Source organism: Gymnodraco acuticeps, unplaced genomic scaffold, assembly GCF_902827175.1.
Source record: "Gymnodraco acuticeps unplaced genomic scaffold, fGymAcu1.1, whole genome shotgun sequence".
Lineage (NCBI taxonomy): Eukaryota > Metazoa > Chordata > Actinopteri > Perciformes > Bathydraconidae > Gymnodraco > Gymnodraco acuticeps.
In genome coordinates, this window is record NW_022990021.1 from 3,463,997 (window position 1) to 3,487,690 (window position 23,694).

Genomic DNA, 23,694 nt, shown 5'->3' on the forward strand with positions numbered 1-23,694 from the left:
TGAACCTGTGTACTTGGCCAGAGGGACTTATGGCAGCCACTTAGCACTAATTTGTTTTTTCCAACAAGAATTCAGCTTGTTTGCCATTTCCTTTAAAAAATAGTATGCATAACAGGCTGAAGAAAAGTGTAGCTACACACAATGCTGGCAGCCAAATCAAACCCTCTGAACCGCGTGTCTCTCTTCTAATGAGATACTAGAGTCTGCCTTTGAAGCTCCGCTGCGGACACTTGCAAGACCCCATTCTTTGATAAAGCAGGAAATAAGCTCGCCCCTCCACTTGACCTGTTCCACTCCCCAGGCACACGATAAGAAGAAAAGATGGATTGACTGGAGTGCAGGTGGAAGGTAAATGCCACTGGTTTCAAACGGAGACGTAGAAGTAAAAAGAAGAGTAGACAAGCTATTACACACTGATACCTGATCAGCAAGCATACAAAGAACCTTCTTTGCCATGTTCTTTCAGAAAACATCCAGAGACACAATAACATTTATATAAATGTCAGAAAAGATTGCTTACATTACACAAAGACATCGACGGAATTGAAAATAAGTGATATTTACACTGCCTGGTGGATGACTCTGGATTTCTCCAGCAGGTACTCGGATATCTGCGCCCCGACCACTGTTCCTCCGCAGGTGAACTTCATCTCCAGGTACTTCCCAAAGCGGCTGGAGTTGTCATTGATGACGGTGCAGGCGTTTCCAAAAGCTTCCACCAGGCTGTTGACCAGCAGGATCTTCTCCTGAAGTGTCCGATTATTGGCCTGAATAAAACAGGATTCCTCATAAGTAACTGGTAAGTCAATACAGTGGAATATATAATGCTATTATCAAGCAATGTGCCTTTATATTCATGTTATTTCCCTCGGAAATGGAACTGCCATTGCTTATTTAATTTCTCTACTTTGAAAAGGGTGAATTGAAAGGGAACTCTCTTTTTCATTTGGTAGAAAATCATGAATGGCATCCCTTAGAACATCTTAGTTGAAATTGCTTCTAGTCTTACACTCATATTAACAGTGTGTTAGAGTAGGTGGAGGTTCTTCTTTGAGTACCAAAGTTGAAATAAAAATGGTTGAATTACTTTGGGTAATTGATGCCCTGCTGCTCAGAAACTCATTCAAACGACCTATCCTTTAGATGGTTTCTAATTGATTTCATTTCATGAATAATCCCTGTTGGTAATGACGTTAATGTTATTGACAGTATTTAGTACTCACCTTTCCAAGAACTGTCAGCTGCTGTACCAACAGATGCGCACTCTCTGTTTTCCCAGCTCCACTTTCCCCACTGATCACAACACACTGTGTACAGAGTCACAACTGTTCAAATATGTCTAAGCTCTAACTGACATTCAAAGTGAAAGATTTTATAATAAATATAACCCAAAAGATGATACTCATATTCATCAGACTTTAACTATTCATACTAATACTATCGCTGTTACTTTATCACTATGAAAAATGATATATTTTGTATGTATCATAAAGCTGTTTAGCACTTGAATAGCCTGAAAACTATTTGATCTTAAAGAAACTTCCAGCACTCAGGATTATTATTATTATTAAATAATCATTGAGTATTGCCACATTACCTGGTCTGTGTTGTATGACACCATGGACTGGTAGGCGACGTCGGCCACAGCAAAGATGTGTGGGGGGTTAGCTGTGCGCTTAGCCCCTATGTACACTTTAGTGAACTGTGAAGAGAGGAGGGTTGAGAATGAAAAGCAGTTTAAAACATGAATATGAATGTAATGGATAACATAATGAAGATTTCACGAGGAAAATTCAGATAATAGTGGGGTAGATTTGCAATTTGGTAATAAAAGCAAATCGATGTAACGCATTATATTGCTGTTATAGGAGAAAAGGTTTGAACATAGCAACAAACTTATAGCAAAGAAGAACATAAAGACTGAGAGGAGATAGAGTCAGTGAGGTATGACGGCGGCCGACAGACGGGGGTAGTGAGTGAGTGTGTGTGTGTGTGTGTGTGTGTGTGTGTGTGTGTGTGTGTGTGTGTGTGTGTGTGTGTGTGTGTGTGTGTGTGTGTGTGCAGGTGAGGCAAAATGTGATGCAGCCAGATGAAGAGCTGTGGACTAATGAGATATGCTAGGCTTCATTCACTGCGTTATTGACCACAAAGGAACACACAAAGACCGGATGTGTATCCACTAACCTGAGGAGTGTATATCTCCATCTTATGGAAAGGATTGACTGCGATGAGGATGTCTCCCACGTATGTGTAAATTTGATCTCGTCCATAGCGACTCTGGAGCTGCTCTGTGACCGTGTTCTGAAAGAGATTCACACAACAGGTATCAAATGTTTCCTCAATAATCCAACCACATTATGATAAATAACTATAGTTTACGTCCAGACTCAAGTCAAGGCCTAGGCCGCCTGTTAATGCATTGTCTTCGTGTCAAACGGTGATTTTTTTTTCTCCTGTCTTCACACTGCCAGGACAGGTAGATAAACAACAGCAGGGAAGCACTGTCTCTCTCACACTAGCAGACCTCCTCATCTTGAAGGATGGGTGGAAATATCCGCTGGCAACTGAGACTGATTGTATCATTCAAGACGTCAATGCAGCGCTCAGAAGTGATAAATAGCTCTAAATGTTATTTGTGCAAAAGATACTGCAGTGTATTTCTCACTGACAGCAGCACAGGTGACCAGGGGGAAGTGATGCTGAATGTTCTAGTTAACAGTGGGAAACATATCAATACGACCAGCACAAAAATGCTTTATCTTTTTCGATATTTGTAAAAATGAAGGAAAATTATTTTTGCAAATCAAACTCTTAGCATCTGTTGTGAAGATTTTATTGTGTCACACCGTCTTCTCAGCAAATAAATGGTAAATGGACTGTACTTATATAGCGCTTTATCCAGTCATTACGACCCCTCAAAGCGCTTTACATACTACATGTCATTCACCCATTCACACCCATTCATACAGAGTAGTACCACTTGCTCTAGGACCTAACATTCACACACCGTTGGCTATCGGGAGCAACTCAGGGTTAAGTATCTTGCCCAAGGATACATCGACATGTTGGCTGCACGGGCTGGGATCGAACCCACAACCTTCTGGTTGAAAGACGACCGCACTCCCTCGAAGCCACAGTCTCCCTATATAGAGATTACTAAATAGAGATTGCTTAGTTAGTCGTCATCAAAATAAAGATGTTTGATTTAAAATGTTCTAAGCTGTTCTTCTGATGGATTGATATTGATACTGCCTGCAGTATCCACGGTACAAGAGTACACTTTGCACCTCTGCTTTGAAACTTATTATGCTGATGACTTTTATGTGAAACAATTGAAAGCTCCAGAGAAGTCACAAAATGGACTTGAGGTGAGATTAAAAAGGGCAGCCTTAAAATAGAGAAATACATGATGTGATAGTATTTGTTATAGTTGTACTATATCTGACAACTGTTTACCATTTACCCCATTTGACTTTAATTAGTTTACTCCAAGGGGCTATTTCCTTTTGGCTTTAGTCGCGTATAAGTGTTTTGTATTGAGATAAATAGCTATTTATATGTATAGATTGTGAACTTTCTTACCTCATCCAGAACTTCTAGGGTGGCGAGGTCGTCCACCTCATCGTCAGTCTGAGTCTTCATATGGCCTCCTCTTTTAGTGTGGATGCGTTCATGCCTAGAACTCAGAGAACCCACAAGCAACTCTCAGTGAGTAATGTATGTATTGTTTAGATGACAATATAAGTAATGTGAATTTAAATTCCATGCCTTATAAGCACATATAGTACTGAAGCAGTGCACAGCGCTGCCAATAGTATGGTGCATTTTGTACATTTAAACACACCTTAAACAAAGATAAGCAAAGGTTCAACCGTAAATATCTTAATATTTATTTCTGTATAGCATTGATCAGTACGCAATTTATTTATTTCCTGAGACAGAATATAGGTCTGCCTCCAGGAAAACACTTTTGTACCATTTTAAAGGCCACTTAATAATAACAATATATTTATTTGCCCTATGCGATAAATAAACAACACAAGATCATTCATTGATGTATATTTGATTTAATAAACTTCCAGGAGGCCTGTGGTTTCTAAGCATACTCCATTACACACTACTGTTTTGTCATAATATGTGATAAGTTTGTGAGTTATTTCTTATTACCAGATATTACTTAGTTTGTTATGGTGGTAATACTTTTTATTCTCTGCTAGAAGACCATTTATTGAAACATTAATGGTAAGTGCTGGTGAGAATTGGAGCTTATCAAATACTGTAGTTGGTTCACAGTGACGGTCACGACCTTAGTTACACGGTAAGTCAAATAGGTTAAAAAACAATGAGACAACATGACTCAGAAAACAAGACAACAATGTTTTTGATGGCAGGGTGGGAGCACATACACAGTCTAAGATCAGCCATGTAGTTTTGCAAATACATGTGTGATCACAACTACAACGCCAATTAGGATCTACTGTACTCCTACTGTGGCATAAAGGTCATAATAGGCTTTTGTTACCTGTCATTACTTTCTCTGCTTGTCTTTCCATGATGGCTTAAACGACAGAAATAGGATTAACATTTCATGATCCGTACGGGCAGTACATACTTTCTGGGCCAGTATTTTGACTCATGTGACACGAGCCTGCACCTCGAATGAAGCTGGAGCAGGATGGAGCGCTTGTTTATGAGAGTGATGGGGCTTGTAAAAAATCCAGCAGGGAGGGTAATTTGGATTATACTGACTGCAAAAGCTAAGCTGCAGCCGACTATATAAACCCTGCTGACAGGAAGGCTTGCAGACTTCAAGTTTTTTTTAGGGTTTTATAACTACATATATCAAACACTCGAAGAGGAGAGGAGTGTGCATGTAGAAATGTGAGTTTTTTTGGAAGGAAAAAACTTATACATACAACCACAGTTAAGACAATACCTTGTTTTATCAATCACTCCTATTTGTTGGTTGAGGTCAATGAGTTCGATCAGTTGCTTCTGCAGTATTTTCACTTTGCCAACAGTCTGTTTGATGTACACATGCTGGAGGAGGTCTAGCACATTTGGTCTCAGCTCAAAGTCCTTAATCAGACATCTGAGGGGAAGAAGAACAAAAGGTGGGAAGAGGAGTGCAATGCATTTATTGGATTTGTATTCACAGTGCGCCTGGTAAAGCACCTACAGTGAAAATATGTATTATTCACAGAGGCGTTACAAACACACAAGCATCCACACTCACTTGCCGATGAAGTCATTAAAGTTGTCTGACCACAGCTCCGGCTGGTGGAGAGTAGGCGGAGGATTTCTGTTAAAGGAGGGAATTGCAAAGATAAATGGAAAGATAAGATGAGATGGGATTTACGCAGGTGGGCCGGAGAACAAAAGGTAGAGGCACAGATTGTAACGAGGGAGGAACATCTTAACAACTCAGCATCGCTGACATCCACGGGATTTTCTGCAGTGGCACAGACACGTCCCAGCCCCTTAGCAGCTAGGTAGAATTGATACAGCTACATTTTGTTGACATAAAAGCAATAGTTAGTACCACTGGCTATCAAATATATAGCCAGATCTTAAAAGCTTAAGGTTTCCTCATGTAAAAATCTCATTCAAACAGAGACAGGTCGTACATGGGTTCAAGCATATCAAGCCCTAACAGCCGGCAAACAGCTAAGCTAATTTGCTTGAATTCCTTGTTCTGCTTTAAGTACTTGCAAGAGGTTTCCTTGCAAGTGTAGGGGAGTTCAATGCTGCCTGCCAATGTATCAGGGCCTTTTTTCCTGTTGGCTCTAACAGCGATAAATATGTTGAATCAGGGGACATGCATCTCCTGTTTATCACACAACACACCCAAACTAAGACAGCAAATGCTTGAGACATACTGGATATTCGAGTCTATGTAATTTGCCTCAATTTCTTTCAGGCCACAAACCAAAAGTTGGCTTATATGACTTGTCTGACCAAATCCTAGGTAGCTAACTTAAATGCTAACTCTCTAACTTGCCTCCATTAAAAAAAATCTCAGCTCGCTAGCTCATTTTCTAAATTGTTTCTCAACTTTTGGAATGACTCTACTGTCTTCTACTGTCCTCTCCTTCATATTTTGATGTGATTTCCCTGCAATCCTGTTGTTTAAAAGTAACAATAAACCCAATACTATATTTCAAACACTGTGTCTACTGTAGTCAACCAAACATGTGCACACAATAAAGCTATTGCTTATAACTCTGCTTGTAAAGTTTGTTTTGTTTATACTGTGTCACGCAAGTTGTAATTTTGGATTGCACAATATCATAATTCAATTCTGCTATATGAAAGTGAGTGGACAAGATAGAGGACAAAACAACATAAAGATGTTTGCATTGATCAAAAGAAAGATTTGCTGAAGAAAAAAAACAATCAAAATGGTTGTCCTTGATTATCCTAAGTTTCTATCTGGCTCTGTTTAAGCTACCCTGAATGAAATAAGACAGAGTGTTGTGAAATGGATGCCCTCAGCATGGCTTGACGATGAACCCAGAGTGGTGAGAGGAGAGGAGTGTGAACAGAGCGCCTGGAGCTCTGGCTGCAGCAGTCACATAGATTCTGAGGAAGCTGTGTGATGTCTCCTGTGGAGCACGACCCCCAGAGCGTGTGTGTGTGTGTGTGTGTGTGTGTGTGTGTGTGTGTGTGTGTGGTGTGTGTGTGTGTGTGTGTGTGTGTGTGTGTGTGTGTGTGTGTGTATGTGTGTGTGTGTGTGTGTGTATGTGAAGGAGCACACCGTTTCAGGGCAGTGATGGACAAAGTGCTGTGCCTTCAATATGACAGTGACTGTAAGTGCTTATGCTGCTCTCACACTGGAATCAGGAGACGATAAACAATTATTTTTCACCTTCAGCCCCCCAAAACATACAGATGAGAAACGGGTGGCTGTGCTCTTGGCCTCCACCCACAGGATGAATGGGATCAGTGCCAGGAGGGGAGGGGTTTATGGAAAAACCCCTGCAAGCGGAAAAAAGCAATTTGAAATAAAAAGACTGCGCTTTGTCAGGTGACAGTCTGCAAAGAGAGGCAAATCATTGTGCTTGGGAGCAGGAGCTTTCCTGGATTGCACTATTGCAGCTACACCTAACCTGTGTATTCTGAGTAAGCTACTGAGCAAGATGAAAAGTAACCAAGATTGCCTTAATTAAACAATATTATTAAGCAATTTAATTTTTACAGAAATGTGCCATTAGGCACAATAAGTACTTTTACTGTTGGCCCTTTAAGTATATTTTGATGATCGTATTATACCTATTTAATAAAAAAAAAAATGATATTGTTATTGGTTCTTTAACTCACTGTTAATTAAGAAAAGGTCTTAGATCTGCATAAAACAGTATCAGCTGAAATTAAAAAAAATTCAGACAATCAATCAACAAAAATAAAGCAAATGCATCTTTATTTTTGAAGTGAAAATGCCATACATTATGTTGGCGAAATAAAATTCAACATATTAGCAATTGTGTAGAATAAAGACAATTTCATGGTCTTGTCATATTCAAATTGTGGGTATTGTTTTATAATTCCATATCATTTGTAACTAATAAACTCACTGCATGCAAAACATTCAACTGAATTATATGTATTAATACTTGTGATTGCTTGGTCTTCTATGGTAGATGGCAGCCAGATGACGGTTTAATAACACTACAATAATGTAGCACGGATTTCTCAGTTCACAGGTTGTAATTAGGAAGTCACCACATGAAGTGAAAAACATGCCAACGGAATAAAGACACTGTTGTTTCTTCACTTTGACACTGTCATTAATATTTTGTATTAAAAAAGGAAGATAGGAAAATGCATGTTGCAAGTTATAAATACAAATAGGGCAGTTGTGTCTCCATGAAATCCACTATGTTCGAGCAAACTGTGTTTTGCTGAATGAATAAGGATTCATTCAATAAATCATTAGTCAAGTCAAAGTAATACACTTATCCAATCCTACCATAATAACTACAACTTTTAGTTCCTATCAAATCTGAATATGAGGTTTTTAATCCAGAAAAACACATTTAGCACAGTGCTGTGGCTAACTGGTTAGCACTGTTACCTTAAGCTATACTGTAACTTCATCAGCACCTTGGTAGAGTATTGATCATAACAGTAGAATACCTCTAAATTGTATTGTGTAGCAAAAGCTTTAAATTATGTTAGATTGCATCGTGCTTATCAAATAAAAATAAAATGTAATTCAATATATGTGACATGGAAGCTCACCTGGGTATTTTGAAGAGGGCTCTCATTGGGTGGAGTTCAGAGAGGGGAGGGTCTCCATCTCCCAGCTCTATGGCAGTGATGCCGAGTGACCACACATCACAGCGAGCATCGTAGGTTGAGTCCAACTGCTGCTCACACGCTATTACCTACAGCAGACGAAGGACAAAGTAAAACAAAAAACACAAAAATATAAGGATAAAATATTGAAATAAAAAACAGCCCTGTATATTATATATATATTACTTTGTCAAACAGCCAGCCGTCAATTGATATCTTAGACAGTTATCGTGGGAGGTATAACATTGTATTGCCTTTGACTTTCATAGCTTCACCATTTATTATGTCAAAATAACATTACACTTTTGTTTTGGAGAATAAAGACTCATCCAACAGGTTGAATATTCTGCTATACGGCACATACTTCTGGAGTAAAGAGGTGAAGTTTGGCCCTACTTCCTTATTAAGGACATTCATGAAACAAACATTAAAAAGAGCAAAATGTATCAAAATATCAAAGGAACCTGTTATAGAGTGTAACAGAGCTCAGCCAAAGCTGCAGTCTCATCATAATCTGCTGTGGGCATTAGAGTGCCCACACACAAACAAACACAACAACAATCTTCAGTGTCCTTAGGGCAACATGGTACCCCATCAACAATATGATGCATTTCTCAGCAAAAACACACATTCACCTTTACTGCAAGTATGTTTAAAATCAATCAAAACTGTTTGTTTTATGTACAAAGTCAAGAGAAGCGGACAAATCTTAATTAGATCACTAATAAAACATCCTGAAACACAAATGTGGACACACACAGAATATCAAAGTTAAAGCAGTTCTCATAAAGACAATTTTGGTATTTAAAATGATAAAAAGAAAATAAGGAGAAAAGCACAACTTACCTGTACAAATCAAAGTTGCAAAACAAGATCTTCTTGAGAAAGTAGGTAAGAATGTGTCCCTATAAATGCAATACTATATTATATAATATCTTTAATTAAAAAAAAGTCAAAACAAATATTGTTGTATTGGTAATACAAGCATCCTTGATACAAATCTCCCAAAGTGAATAAAGCTTTCAATCAAAGACTTTCAAGTTGAGAGAGAGCATCTGAGCAACTTTATTTAACACTTTACCCAAATCACATTAAAATCTTCACCAAACACGTCACGTATACTGTGATGCACAATTTGCAAGGCATGCAAAGCTCATGTAAAAATGTCCATTTCGATTTTACAATTGAACATGCAAGTTGCCTTAATGAAGGGAAAATCAAGAGGGCAGCATCCCCACTCCTTTAAACTACACATCGTATCCCTCCAGAGAATCGCCTTGAGGTCCAGGTGTGCAGACGGCTGGGTATGGGATGCCATTACGTGTTGAGGTTTTCCTGAAGTGTCGTGGGTTCAGTTCAATTAAATATGAATGAAAGCCGTCAGTGTCATAACCCCAAGCATGGCTCTAGTCTTGCCGAACACACACAGATAGCACTTAGCATGCGGTAAAATACCAAGTTACCAGGTGTTACTGAACCTTCTTCAAATCATTAATCATTAATAAGGCTAGAAAGAGTGACAACTAGCCACTTTGACAGCTAGTTACAGGCAGAAATAATCACCAGAGTAAGCTTATGATACCTTGTTTTAATAGTAGAAAGATTACATTCTGATTAAAAGGCTTTCAACATGTCAACCGATGATATGTCAACAAAAAAGAAATGGCAACTACCAGATAAAGGACACTCTTCTCCACTAGCCTGGTCAGCTTTCTACAAACCCCCAATGTAACAGACTTAATGCAACTGTTTTCAAATATGCTGTAGTTTTCCCATAGGAATGAATAAACATGTATGTGTATTATTCGGTTGAATCCCCTTTTAATCTCTGGTATAACTTGAGAAGAAAACATCTCAAACGATCTTACTTTCGAACTTGCCTATTAAGATTGGAGGGCACACTGCTTCCTGCACTGGCAATAAACCGTGTTATTATATGTCAATCTGTCCATCCGAATATTAAGCTGTGTACTTCCTTGAGATACTTGGATGTGCTCATCAACTTAAAACATCAAAGGTATGAAACAAAACACAGAAACAGCTGGGAGGGGAGAAAGATACAAATTACCAAACAGAATCAACCAGTGCTACAAAGTAAACTCCAGGCAGATGAATCAATAACAAGATCCTACAGCTGAGAGACCGCCTCGCTTTTTGTTGTCCCTTTCATAACACAGGAGAAAATAAGTTACCATAAAAACTATACGAGTTCTTGAAGTATTTCTACAAAGAGGGTATGAAACCTGCTGGTGCACTGAGCTATGCTTGGACAGGAAATGAATGACGGCAATCCCTTTTTTTCATGCACATTGTATTTGACAGTGTTATCTCTTTGATGATTATTAAGTGTGGCCCAGTGGGATCTGCTCCAGGCTAATGTAGTGGAAAGGGAGTTTTACTGTACCTCGGGAGCCATCCAGAAGGGAGTTCCCACAGAGGTGTTCCTCCTCAGTCGGGTATTTGTCAGCTGGGCAGAAACACCTGCAGGGAAGAGAATGCACACCGTAGACACTTCAGCCTCGCTCTCAGAACGTGCACTCATTGGAGACCATTTTCACTATCTCAGTAAATATCTTTGACATTTGTTTTTTTCCCCCCACAAACATCAGTCTGGCTGGTAAAAGTGATGATCTGTGAAGAGGGAAACAGTACACAGTGGGGTACTGCTCAACTGATACGTGGCTGAATGGATCTCAGAGCGTTCACGTGTACCACTGATTGAGCTGTCACTATAGTGACAAGGAGGGAAAACAAAACACACACACTCATATACACACAGTGCCAACAAACTGCAATGTTTATCCCCTACAAATGATAGATTGCTTTGCATTACACATTCCTATGTGACTGCAGGTGATTTTGAGGGGCATTTCAAGAACAACATTTGAATACAATTCAGCTGTAAACTGGTTTTGTCAGGAGACAACGTTTCACTGTCTCTCAGAACAACATGTTATGGATTCAAGTTATTTAGAAGCTTCGGGTTTATCTAAATGTAAATAATAGGACAAGATGTTTAAATTGAGCAAAAGAGGGATCGTAGAGAATGCTTGTGTGTCCTTATGTGTGTGGTGATGTGCGGTACGATGCCTGACAAGGAACATGCTGACCTACAATCGTGACTTCCTTCCAGTCCAGACAAATCAGTGTCATGCCACACTGTAATGTATCCCAGGGCTGGCTCAGCTAAAGCAGCAACTAGGACAAAAGCAGAGCCTCGAGACCAAAGCAGCTACAAACAAACAAAAGGTGATCGGCTGATGCACGACATGCTGTTGCAGAAAAATGTTTTTGTCTTGTACAGCATGTCCAGCCCATTGTCACTCACAATATGTCAAATATGGCAGATTGGTCAGGGACCCTATGCTTTAAGGTATTATGAAATATGTTTGTGTTATAATGCAGGGAACAAAGGTAGCAGTGAGGAGTGCAAAGTACCCTAACATTTAAAAAGCACAGGATGTTCCCCCAGGGGGCACTTGCATTACATGCTACTTACTTAACTAACATTTTGCTGTGATATATTTCCACATAAAAAACAGACTTATCCCTCAGACCAACTGTAATCTTCTCCTTACCAAACGTGCAGCTAATACTAACCAAGTAGTTTATCATTCTTAAAATATAGTATATGCATGTGACGTGTAAAACTGACTCTAAATGTTGCTGCACAACTTGTTACAGCTCAATCAAAGCCATAGTGATCCAAAGGGGTTTTATCTAAAAATGTACCAACATAGTACCCAGATGTGAGAATGTGTCATGACATGATATTGAACATAAATGTATTTCTGAGCGATTGTTTCCTGTAAAAGCTCAATATGTACGTTTCTGTTTTGACGACTTCATTACAGTCGCTACGGTACAGAAATAGACTGCAGCGGAGTCGAGCAAAGCATAGGAAAACGATTATGTGGCAAACGTCGAAAGGGGATTATAAACGTGTGTAGGAGGGGATATATGCGTAACGCTGAACACACACACGCACAGAAACACTTAATGCTGTCACCAAAACAGCAAACCACTACACAGTAACACTTCAACCGGCATTAGTGAGAAGAAACCGAATGTCCAATAAAACACACACACACTAAATATACATACGGAAAGGTGTGTGAGGATACAGAACCAAAGAACCCCTATTAAAGCTCTCACAACCCCTCTCTTTCCACTACATTAGCCCGGAGTGGAGCCTAGTGGGCCACACTTAATAATCATCACACAGATAACGCTGTCAATTAGAATATTCATGAGAGACCCATGAACGAAAAACGCCTCTAATTCTTCCCTTTTTTCTTCTTTTTGGGTACATCTCTTTGCCATTATGTGTCTCTGGTGTTGATGAGTCACTGCGGGGGCTTTATCTCTTCAGCTGCTTATTGTAGCGTACACCCCTCCACATGAAAAACCGTTAATCGCAGCGTGACGCAGTAGCATCGAAGCGAGCACGAGCCGGCCTCTTTTTTTCAACTGTTTTCGTCACTGCGCAAGTTTTTATACACAAAGGGTTTCTCTAAACTGCTGCTTCCTTTTGTTCCTTCTCTGATGTCCTCATTTTCAATATCTGATTGAAATTTGAACTATCAGCATTGTTAAAGGCTTGCAAACAAGCTAAAACAAAAGATGTGAAATAGCTTGTTATGCCTGTTCTGTATATTGGCTGGAAAAGATTCAACTTTAGACTTTACATTGAGTTAACAGGACAGGAGGCCGAGTCTTATCGGCTGATTTCGCTGCCACCATTGTGCCAGGTGAAACACATGACATGTACTCACTCAGGTAGATCCTTCTAGAAGTCCCATATGTATATGTTGCATGCCTGACGTTTCAATATCCTAGCCAAAATCACATCAGAATTGATCAAGACTAAACGTCTCTACAGCATTGTTAGCAGCTACCTCGAGCATGTACTACATGCTAATGATAGCATGCTAACAGTATCCCAATAACGATGCTTAAAGCGGATGTTCACCAGGTAGTAGGCTACACTTGTTTTGTTGCTGGGATAAAATAGTAATTGTCAGAAAATTACGGAGCCCCCCTGGTGACATTGGTGAGAAAAATATTAATACGTGGCCATGAGTTAATAATGCGTGGCCACGTATTCATATTTTTCTCACCAATGTCACCAGGGGGGCTCCGTAGAAAATCTCCCCAAAAACTATAAACCTCTTTGTGGTGACAATAAGAGAGTTAAGGAGATAGCTAAGCCAGTATCCTTATGGGATCATATCATAACTGGATCTTTTTTAATATCATATTACAGTCACATGATGCTCTTGCTGCTTTGCCCACCAAATTCTCACCTCCAATTCTTACCTCTATTCTTCTGCTTTCTTATCTGTAATGGTGCTTTGCTTTGTCCACAGCTTAGATCATGTTTCATTACAAACCCCAATGTTTCAGAAAGATAACATTTCGTACTTTCTGTATGCCAACATGCATTTGTTTTGAATAGCCAGCAGAAGGATAAGAGCAGATAACAGTGAATATGTTAACATGGAAGTTAAAGTTTGATAGTACTTTAGAGCAATTAGAGAATGTCAAGTTATTGCCGTAATGATTTATTGGTCATAATGCTCCAACTTTAAATGTAATAACTTCCTATCTGGTTTTAGGTGTGCTCACAACATGATGAACTAAGTGACTGCAATGTGTTAATGCTATGAATAATAATAGTAGATAGTGATACTGCATCCTTCCTATCTTAGGCATGGAAATCAGGATTAGCTAGTGACAGAAATGCCTGATAAGATGTTCTGCAAACCAAATCTATATATAATAACAAATTGTTTGGATGTTTGGGGTAATTGTATTGTTATAACTTCCTATAAATGGTATATATTTAGATTTATGAAGAGATATATGAGTTTTATACAGACAAATTCAAACTCGTAATTATTTGCATTACCTAAGATGTTGTCAAGTTTTCCGACATTCGATTTTTTAGCTAACAAGCTATTTAAGCTACATTAAATATGAGTGGGTGAAGCCCTCCACATCACTGCTATGTAAGCTTTCCTGTGGCTCAGAGCCCATGTTTTACATAATGTCTTCAATTATTCAGATTTGTATTATGTGTTTCTGAGCACAATTATGTAAATAACTGAATGTAAAACGTACTTGACTTGAGGGCTATATTCTGAATTCCTCAGAAACTGTATTTCACTTTCCAACAAGACAATTCAACAACAATTCATTTTATGAGCTTCTTAACATGTCATACTTTAGTTATATACTCCAGTAGGACTCAGATGAGGGTGTTGCATTTTTCCTTGTACATGTGATGTTTTGGTGTTGTTGTTTTTTTCCGTAAACTGTCAAGTGGGAACTAAGTGTTTTTTTGTACGTTTTTGTGTTTCTCTTATCTTCCTACGAAACTGTTATGATTGGCTGTGATTAAGAAAATATGAAGGACAAACCATCTATTTCTATTTATTTTGAGAAAGGGTCAGGTAATATAAGATTATTTTCTCCCTGCTCCTTTTCGGGTATGGTGTGTTTATAGAGACATGTTTTGTAAATAATTGTTATTCATTAAGTTGTGCATACCATGAACGGAACAAATAAAAATGAAATATATTTTGCTAAATAAATATGTGGGACAATAGCTTCCCTTTACCTACATTATCTGACACTAATAAAGGCTGATGCTAGACTTGGCTGTTGACATTTACCAGCAAATATGTAACTGCCACTCTTGTCAAGAGGGACTTAATGCATTACCAGTCTGTCTCAAGGACACTTTTGACAGCTCAAGTGGCTGTAGATGGACACACTGGGTTGTTGTGAATATCAATCCTGTGATGTGGCAGTTTTTCACAACCACTAACAGCTCGTACGTAACAACCATAGACTGTATATATAAAGGTAACAACATATGATGCCCTCAGCTTTCTGTTGTAAAAGGCCAGTATCTATATCTATTATAAGCTCTTATTATATAAGCTTTTTTTTACAGCGTAGATATGCCATTGTAAAAATGTAGTGAAAGTCGAAAACTAACCAGCTAATACTTTTAAATTACATTTTACATCAAACATTTTTGTAACTAGTGTTAAACTGTTACAAGGTCAACTTTAAGTCACTGTACAGTTGAACTATAAATAAGATAAGATAGGATAGGATATACTTTATTGATCCCAATTTAGGAATTTGATTTCGTTAATATGTTGCTACTTTATCTTTTATTCCTGTTTTCTTTACTGTAGTTATACAAATCATTTTAATTGACCATGAGATGTTCTACTTTGACATGTATGTTGCATCAGTTTTAGTCATAATCCAGTCATAAGCGCTAAGGTTGTATCAATTCATAATATTCATTGCCCAATTTAGTATTTAGCCGTAGGGTCATGGCACAAAAAAAAGAAAGAGGAACAACCCAATGTTTGGGAAAGAATGGCAAATCAATCTCAGCTGAATAATCAGGGACACAATATTAGATTTACAGTGTTTACTGTTGGCCTTGAATTGCTGTCTTTTATATAATCAATTTAAGCAAATATGTGAAACCTAGAATGCAATAAAAAAGGCTTATATAGACATGTCAATTGTGCAGACGAAAGTAGGCCCATTTTTAAAAATGTAGGTGTTTGCTGTGATGAGTACACAACAAATATTGGAAAATGTAAAAAAGCCATAACAGAGTGCTTACCATCAGATATAGATATTAAGAGACCTTTTATGACTACATTTCAATTGCTGAAAACCTCAAGACTTCAGAGTTCCTTTCTTTAAAACTGGTGCAAAAACCAGGTGTTGAGAATCTGTGAGGAGGAGCTGCTCTTAAGGCTAAACGGAAAGCCCTGCTTTGCTACTTCTTATTAAAGTGCACCCCCCTCCTCCTTTTCTAAGAGCTGTGCACTTTGTGGTTAGAAAAAGGCTTTTAAGAGAAGCCCCACAATTAGCAGACTAAATGCAAACCTACACATATGTTGAAAGGGGATTGTATGTGTAATGAAAACAGGCAGCTGGTGTTCAGCCCCTGAAGAAAACAGCGGTGAGTCATCTCCTGGAAATAGTCAGATTCACTTTGCGTATTGTAAGCCTTCAATTGAAAAATATGATCGTGCTGCTCTGAGCGCCTCATTTGGTTAAGAAAACTCAAAAGCAAATCCGTGCAAACACAGAGTGAACAGCAACAATGTCCGCTGCTGTCTGCTTGAGAATGTGAAAGATATAGGTTGTAATGGAAAAGTCTATCGTCTGCCACCTTGTCAGGTTCTGTAAACACATTTCAACCTCTCAAGGGAACTAATTAGCTGCACAATTTTATTTGGCAAGCATCTGAGGGTAATGGATTTGACCCTCTTCTGTTAAGTAGAGCCATAACTTGATTGCAACTGATTAGAGGAGGATAGAACAGAAAAAGACATGGTTTCTTTGTGTTTTTTACACATTGCGTACCAAAATCCACGAGTTTGACACCTCCATGCGTCGTCAACAGGATGTTGTTGCCTTTGACGTCACGGTGAATAGTTTTGTGGACGTGCAGGTGCTGGAGGCCCTGTGACAAAAATAAAAACAGAAGGTTAACCGTTTTTTCTGACAAGCACCTGCTTTCAAATGATCCTGTTCAAGCTTTTTTCCCGAAGCAATGTATTCAATTGTTATTGTCTCCCCTCTTGCACATGGAAAAGGCCAGACTTACCATAAGGGCCTCATGCAAGATGTATGCAATAATAGCTTCATCCATTCGGTCTCCTCTCTTCAGCATGCCTTTAGCCAGATCTGTCACAGAGCCGCCATTGCACAGCTGCAACAGAAAAACACACAAAGAGAGGGGAATAATGAGCTACAACTCAACATGAGTCAGCACTTATAGATGAGCTTATTCAATACGCTGAAATCTGGGGCACCTGAGATGTTCACACAGAGAAACAGCAGAGGAGGAACAAAATTCTGATCCTAAGATTTCATAGTGAGAAAAGAGATCTTTAGCAGCTTATCTTTCTGAGGCAGCTTAGTGAGGGGTGCAAATCGTGCCCACAAGGAGAAGGTACATTATGTGTGCATGGGCTTAATCTACAGCATGCTGTGATGACTAAGCAGGGTAAATATTAAACTAGCACAATTGAAGTACATCCTCTTGTGTTTTCAAACATTTAAAAATAGGAATAAAGGATATTTTAGGAGAGCAATTTAGAGTGGAAACAGAATGTAACAAGAATAAAAATCCACATGGAAGATTGATTTTTTAGTTTGATTTCCTGTGTTTTTTATAGTGTACTGCGTTTAGATATGGACTCCACCGTCACTGGCAATTGTTCTTGGAAAATTACAGAAAAGTACCCAGCACGTTGCCTTGGCAACAATGATAACCCTTAATTTAGACTTTTCTTCGAGATATGCAGGGGGTACATAAAAAGCTCTAAGATGCCAATCAAAGTGTTGGGGGCTGCTAGTGAAAATAAATTGTAGATGCTGCATATGAATCCTATTTGTAAACACATATCCCCAGCTTTATACTTAACTGCATATGAAAACATTTTGTCAGATGGGACATTTCTATGTATGGAGCATTTGTCCTGTATAATTACACTCATTTCCCACACTTAGTAAACTAAAGGCTTAATCAGGCACGAAGTGGAGTGTGGTTATTTAGGATTTGAATCAGCCCCCTGCAGCGATAGTGATAAAGACATTGTACAGCACATGTCAGCAAAGGTTACTCATAAAGAACTTATACATTACATTCAAAACAATGATTGTTGTGCCTTATGCACAACAGCTCAGCATGGAGCATATATTGTTATAGTAATTTCTTTAAAATTGACATTGAAATTGAATGTTGCATAATGACACTAGATAGAAAATGATGTATTATTATCCAATGAATATAGTCCCCTGCAATCTTAAGAATACAAATGCTGATTGGTACAATAGTAGCATCATAATACAGAGATTATATATGCAGGGTGTGCTTGAATCTCCTAAAGGCTCATATTTGTTATTTCATTATACTTTTACCCACAATGCATGATTGCCTTTGCACACAATCCACACACAAGTGTTGTTAATTGAGCTAACCGCAGGAAGCCATCAAATGCTTTTACCACCAACAACTTACAGTGAACCATTTTTAAAGAGAACAAAACATTGCATTACATTACTTTGAGGGATGCAAGTACAAATGAATGTCATTACTGTTTATTCTAGTGATTCATTTTCCTATTAATTGATCTTTTCTTTATCAAACAGTGAAACATGAAGAATGTCATTTACAATAGTATAAAAGCAGCAAATTCTTACATCCTGGGAAAAACTGTTATCGCAAATATGAGTTTGGTTTTATTTGTTAAAAAATATTTTAAAAATGATATCAATAGTGATCATGAATTCATAAGAATTGTCCTTTGGATGTTGGAACATCAGAACAATAGATCATAGCACCACAATAGGCCATGATCATGTGAAAACCCACCCACCCCTCCAACAGTATTGCAGCAATACACCCTGAAAAACAGCGTGTCATTATTCTGTCATTTTGTGTTTCTTTGTCTTTCGTCTCTTAGTAGCAATTTTGTTTTCTCTCTTCAGGCGTTTTGTCCGTCTTTGTGGTCATTTAACCTCTCTTTGTTGTTGTTTGGAGTGTCTTGTAGTAATGGTGTTTCTATTTGTCGCAGTTTTGCCTCTCATTGTGTCTTTTTTCAGTCATTTAATTGGCTTTCCAACGATAAATGTAAGCAGTCACTTCAGACAGAGACTCAGGGGCACCATTAGCACCTGGGGCTGGTAGACACTAATCCTTCCATGCACTAGATGCTGAGAGTGACGCAGGTCTTTGACCTTGACTAAGCAACGGCATAAGTTTTCGACGCTATGCCTTGTGTCTGTTTTCTGTTTGCCTATCAATCTACCTATCCATCAGGAGTCCAGAGAGCTGTTGCAGGATGGATGGCATGCATCTCAGCTGCCACATGGGGAGCTTAATCACTTCCTCTCTCTGCTATCAGACGTGCAGACTAACTGCAGTTAAGCAGAGAACACCACTGAGGATTTCACAGACAGCACAGCTCTCTGACAATGAGCCGCGCCTGACGTCAGTCCACATCACTGCTGCCATATCACCTGTCATCATTAAATTACACCGGGCAGACAGAGAGATCCATATTAATGAGAGGTCCTGTGTCCTAGATTTAGCCGAGCTAAACGTTAGCACTCTCACCTGAGCCCACTTCCAGAAAGTGATGCTGGGCATGAACATTAATTATTTGAGAGGTGGTGAAGACGATATATTTGAAACTTCAGACCTGGTTTGATGTAAATCTTGTACAGATTAAACCAGATTTCCTAACCCTCGGGTACAGATATGTAATCACATCTAGTGAGGGTTTCACTCCTTCATGTAACAATGAAGAAACAAAAGACCAATTCCCATTCAAAGGTAAAACATCATTAATTGATAATGCTCATTGATTGTAAACATAGATAGGAATAAAGAAAACAGCTGAATAGAAAATAGCTTTAGTAATTCTACGTGGCTATAAACACATCTGAGGTTAACAATGTAACTGTATTCCGCCATAAATGTAAAATTAGGACCATCTTTATAGAGCATACTTCTAATGATTCCCCTCAAGATGTATTATTACCGACAGCTGCCAACAAGACATAAACATCAAGAAAATAACACTTTAAAACTAAAGTCAACACATATCCCACTGACTACCATTTCCAAACAATTGGGAAATATTTTATATGTTGTTTTTTCTAAAAAAAAAAAGTGTAAGAGCTACTTACTTAAGACTTTCTTAATGAGGTTTGTCCAACACAGATTTGCGTAGAATCTGAATAAAAACTTCATATTTAAGATCTGATTTATTTCCTACAACTTCACTAGGACTGCAAAGTCATGAGGGTTTCCAAAGAACCATCAATTATCAAAGAAGAACAATCAAAACACTGAACACTGAGTGGAATATTCTCCATTACAAATGAGGTCAGGTGTGTGTTTAGTCGTGTTAATCAAATTAGTTGATCAAAGACCTTTAAATAAATGGATGAAACAAAAAATAAAGATGAAATGAAATGAAAAAAAACACAGTATAGCCGCTAAAACACACAGCTGCTGACTTTTTGGTCAACTATCTTTGATGTACGTATCCAAGCAAATATAACTAGCATTTCCTATTTCCTGTAAATGATTGGATTGTTGTAGTTGTGTCATGCCTGCAGCACTTAATAATTCCTACACGCTGGATCTTCTCCACTGAAAAACACCTCTATTGTTAATGATGTGGGCTTATCGTTTACACACACACTCTGGTGTCTACTTCCTGCCACCGTTTATTGCAAAGTCCAAGCAAGGAATAACATTGTAGACCTCATTGTCAATTCATGAGTGCAGAGGTGGTTTGGCTGAGGTTGGAGTCAATACAGAGACTAATGGGGGAAATGCAGGCCGCAGTGGTTTATTACTTTTAGAAGGGATCCGACAGAATATCAATGTGGGGTCAATAAGAGGACGAACAACAGGATAAATACAATTATATTTCTATGATTCCGATCTCCATATTCCTTTTTTTGGGGGGTAAAAATATAACTTTATTCTGAATTTTCAAGAGCACCACATGGAAATGACTCTCGATGTCTTTGGTTTGACTCTTTGCTTTGCCTACTTAGTTTTTCTTTAATTTCACATTTCAGGTCATCTCACGCTCTACAGTTATATCTGTACACAAGCTTGCATGTTTGTTTCCTTTCCAAGAAACCTCTTCACACGTTTCTCCATTTTGGTCATTCTCCAAGATCGCAATGCGTCTTATACTATTACATTATTCTTTAAGTGTAATTTAATAAACTGTGGGTTTGCTGTCACACTTTCAACCAGGCCATAAAGGCATGTTTAATGTTTGACAAGACTTTCCATGGCTGCAGGAACTCGGCCAATGGTTCTGATAAATGCCCTTCATGCCTGCTTACTTCAATTCCCTGTATAGGAGCTCTTTCATTTCTGTTCACATCACAGTTCCAAGTTGGTCTCCAAGTGCCCCCTCCACAGCTTTGATGCAAAGATGAGGGGTCTATGCTACGCCGAGACTTTATCAACATGTAAACGAGGTTTTTTAAAATATTTAACAGAGATTTACATACACAGGATTTGCTGAAAATGGTGAAAACATAATGAAAACGATCCAATGTGTGCTCAGATCACAGAAGCAATGTTTCACATCAGAGATCAGCAGCTTTTAACCGGACGTAAAAGTTAGCTTTCCCATGTAATAGTTGCTCTCCAACTACTACCCCTTATATCATTATAACCAATGTAAGTGACAACAAAGCATTAGTAAAACAGTAGCATTCTTTACAACAATTGAAAGTTACATTTGAATTGTGATTCAAATTGTGATTCAATTCAAATTGTGATTCGATTTCTGCCTGGTACATCTTAAAGAAAGCTTTTAAAGTTTCCAATCATCATTGCCCTTTATATTACAGGGTCTTCCAGTAAAACAGGGGTGCTCACAAATGACATCTAAATCAGGTTTTTATTTCCAATTAGAGAATAAAAGTCGCTCCATCATCGCAATCTTTGAAGTGTGCTTGAGCTCTCTGGGAGCTAAATGAGGCCATCATACATGAAAGCGCGCTCATCTCTGCCCACATCCACCGCCATAAAGGAGCGCACTACACAGGCGAAGCCAAAAGCTTGCAGACCCCAATGAGCGGCTAACAAAGTGAAGGACGCCATTTGTATGTATTCAGTTCATAATGAGCGGCCTGCCTGTCAGCGCGGGCAGAGAAAGGCTCCTCTCAGTAGAGCGAAAGGATGGGAAATGACAGTAACCATGGTGAATGTCCACCTCACTGCCTGCTTTCCACTTCTAAAACCCCATGTGCATCTACTTCAGAGCACACACACACACACACACACACACACACACACACACACACACACACACACACACACACACACACACACACCACACACACACACACACACACACACACACACACACACACCACACACACACACACACACACACACACACACACACACACACACACACACACACACACACACACACACACACACACACACACACACACACACACACACACACACACACACACACACACACACACACACTAAACTGTCAGGCAGTCATTTCAGCCTCAGGATTAGACAGATTTGGAGATGTTTGCAAGGGAAATGTAGAAAATGGACATGCAAATCAAAGAGGAAACCGGGAAGAACAAACAATAAACAAAGTAGCAAAGCCGAGTGAACTCTGCGTGCAGTTTGTGGTCTGATTCTTCAGCATCTTGTACTTGATATCCGAGCAAAGTGATTGCAGGCTCCTCTGCAGAGGTCATGAGGAAGGACAGCGATGAAAAGGGGAAGAAACACAAGCTGCAGAGGTGAAAACTATCTACTGGGTTACAGAGCACTGCTACTGTAGATGCAAAGCCCACTGCGCTTGGAAATATAAACACTCTGTTCTAGCATAGCTGTGCCTGGTTGAAAACGATTGCTTGAACGAACAATACACCAAAGTGTAAATGCCAATTAATTAAATGTTATACTGTGTATAACAGTGTCCTTCACATGTCTTAAATACAAGAGTATCACAGTCACAAGATGCAGAATACGGGTCCAAAGCAGTATTCTTTGCTTAGTTCAGATTAGCGAAGGCCTGCATAGGCAATAAACATGACAGTCATACGATACGATACGATATTACTTTATTGTCAGATCAAGTCTGAAATTTGACTTGCGTCACAGCAGCTCCATGTCCAACATCAACAGACAAATATGCATACACAAATACATGAAACACAAACATTTAACATAACAGCACAATCAGTGAGAGAAAAACATGCTCAAAGAGCCTTCAGCGTGCATTTGGTCTGGGATTTAGCTCTGTATTTACTGTGAGGACTGACTGATGCACAAAGGAGTGCTTCAGTCTGACTTTATTGAATCGTGGGACCCTGTATCTCCGATTAGATGGTAGCAGTTCATATTCACTGTTCAGAACATGGTTTGGGTCGGAGATGATGTTGTTGGACAGCCTCACTAGGTTGTTATGATAGGCTGAGTCATAGAGTCTCTGACAGGGTTGACCAACAATCTTTGAGCAGATCTTTAACAGGTGGAGCAGTTTTGATTTTAACGCTGCTGACAGACATTTGTACCAGGTAGTATTGCAGTACTGTAGAATGGACATGATCACAGATGTAAAGAACATATGCCTATCTCTATAGAGGCTGAATCATCATGTTAATCATTGTCACATAGCTATCATATGTCTAAAACAGTGTGTCCTGGCACTCTTCTAGGTCATGGGTTCCCAACCTTTTTTCCCAAGAGCCTGACTCCACACTGCAACAGCGGTAATTAAAGTTGAAAAGTCTCAAAAATGCTACAACTACTGTCACAAACTGGAT

General features: G+C 38.9%; 1 protein-coding gene across 5 annotated transcripts in view; it reads right to left on the reverse strand.

The window, feature by feature from the left end:
* myo3a (myosin IIIA) overlaps positions 1-23,694 on the reverse strand; it is a 107,675-nt gene that overhangs the window by 32,754 nt on the left and 51,227 nt on the right. For 2 of the 5 annotated variants that reach the window (XM_034214037.1, XM_034214035.1), the window contains 12 exons: positions 16,952-17,056; positions 16,708-16,807; positions 10,703-10,779; positions 8,242-8,387; positions 5,237-5,302; positions 4,937-5,092; positions 4,523-4,558; positions 3,583-3,682; positions 2,185-2,301; positions 1,598-1,702; positions 1,224-1,307; positions 565-767 (listed from right to left, as the gene is read on the reverse strand). In XM_034214037.1, coding sequence (XP_034069928.1) covers positions 565-767; positions 1,224-1,307; positions 1,598-1,702; positions 2,185-2,301; positions 3,583-3,682; positions 4,523-4,558; positions 4,937-5,092; positions 5,237-5,302; positions 8,242-8,387; positions 10,703-10,779; positions 16,708-16,807; positions 16,952-17,056 — 1,295 coding nt within the window. The remainder of the gene's footprint in view (positions 1-564; positions 768-1,223; positions 1,308-1,597; positions 1,703-2,184; positions 2,302-3,582; positions 3,683-4,522; positions 4,559-4,936; positions 5,093-5,236; positions 5,303-8,241; positions 8,388-10,702; positions 10,780-16,707; positions 16,808-16,951; positions 17,057-23,694) is intronic. The other 3 variants (XM_034214036.1, XM_034214039.1, XM_034214038.1) reach the window with 3 other exon arrangements.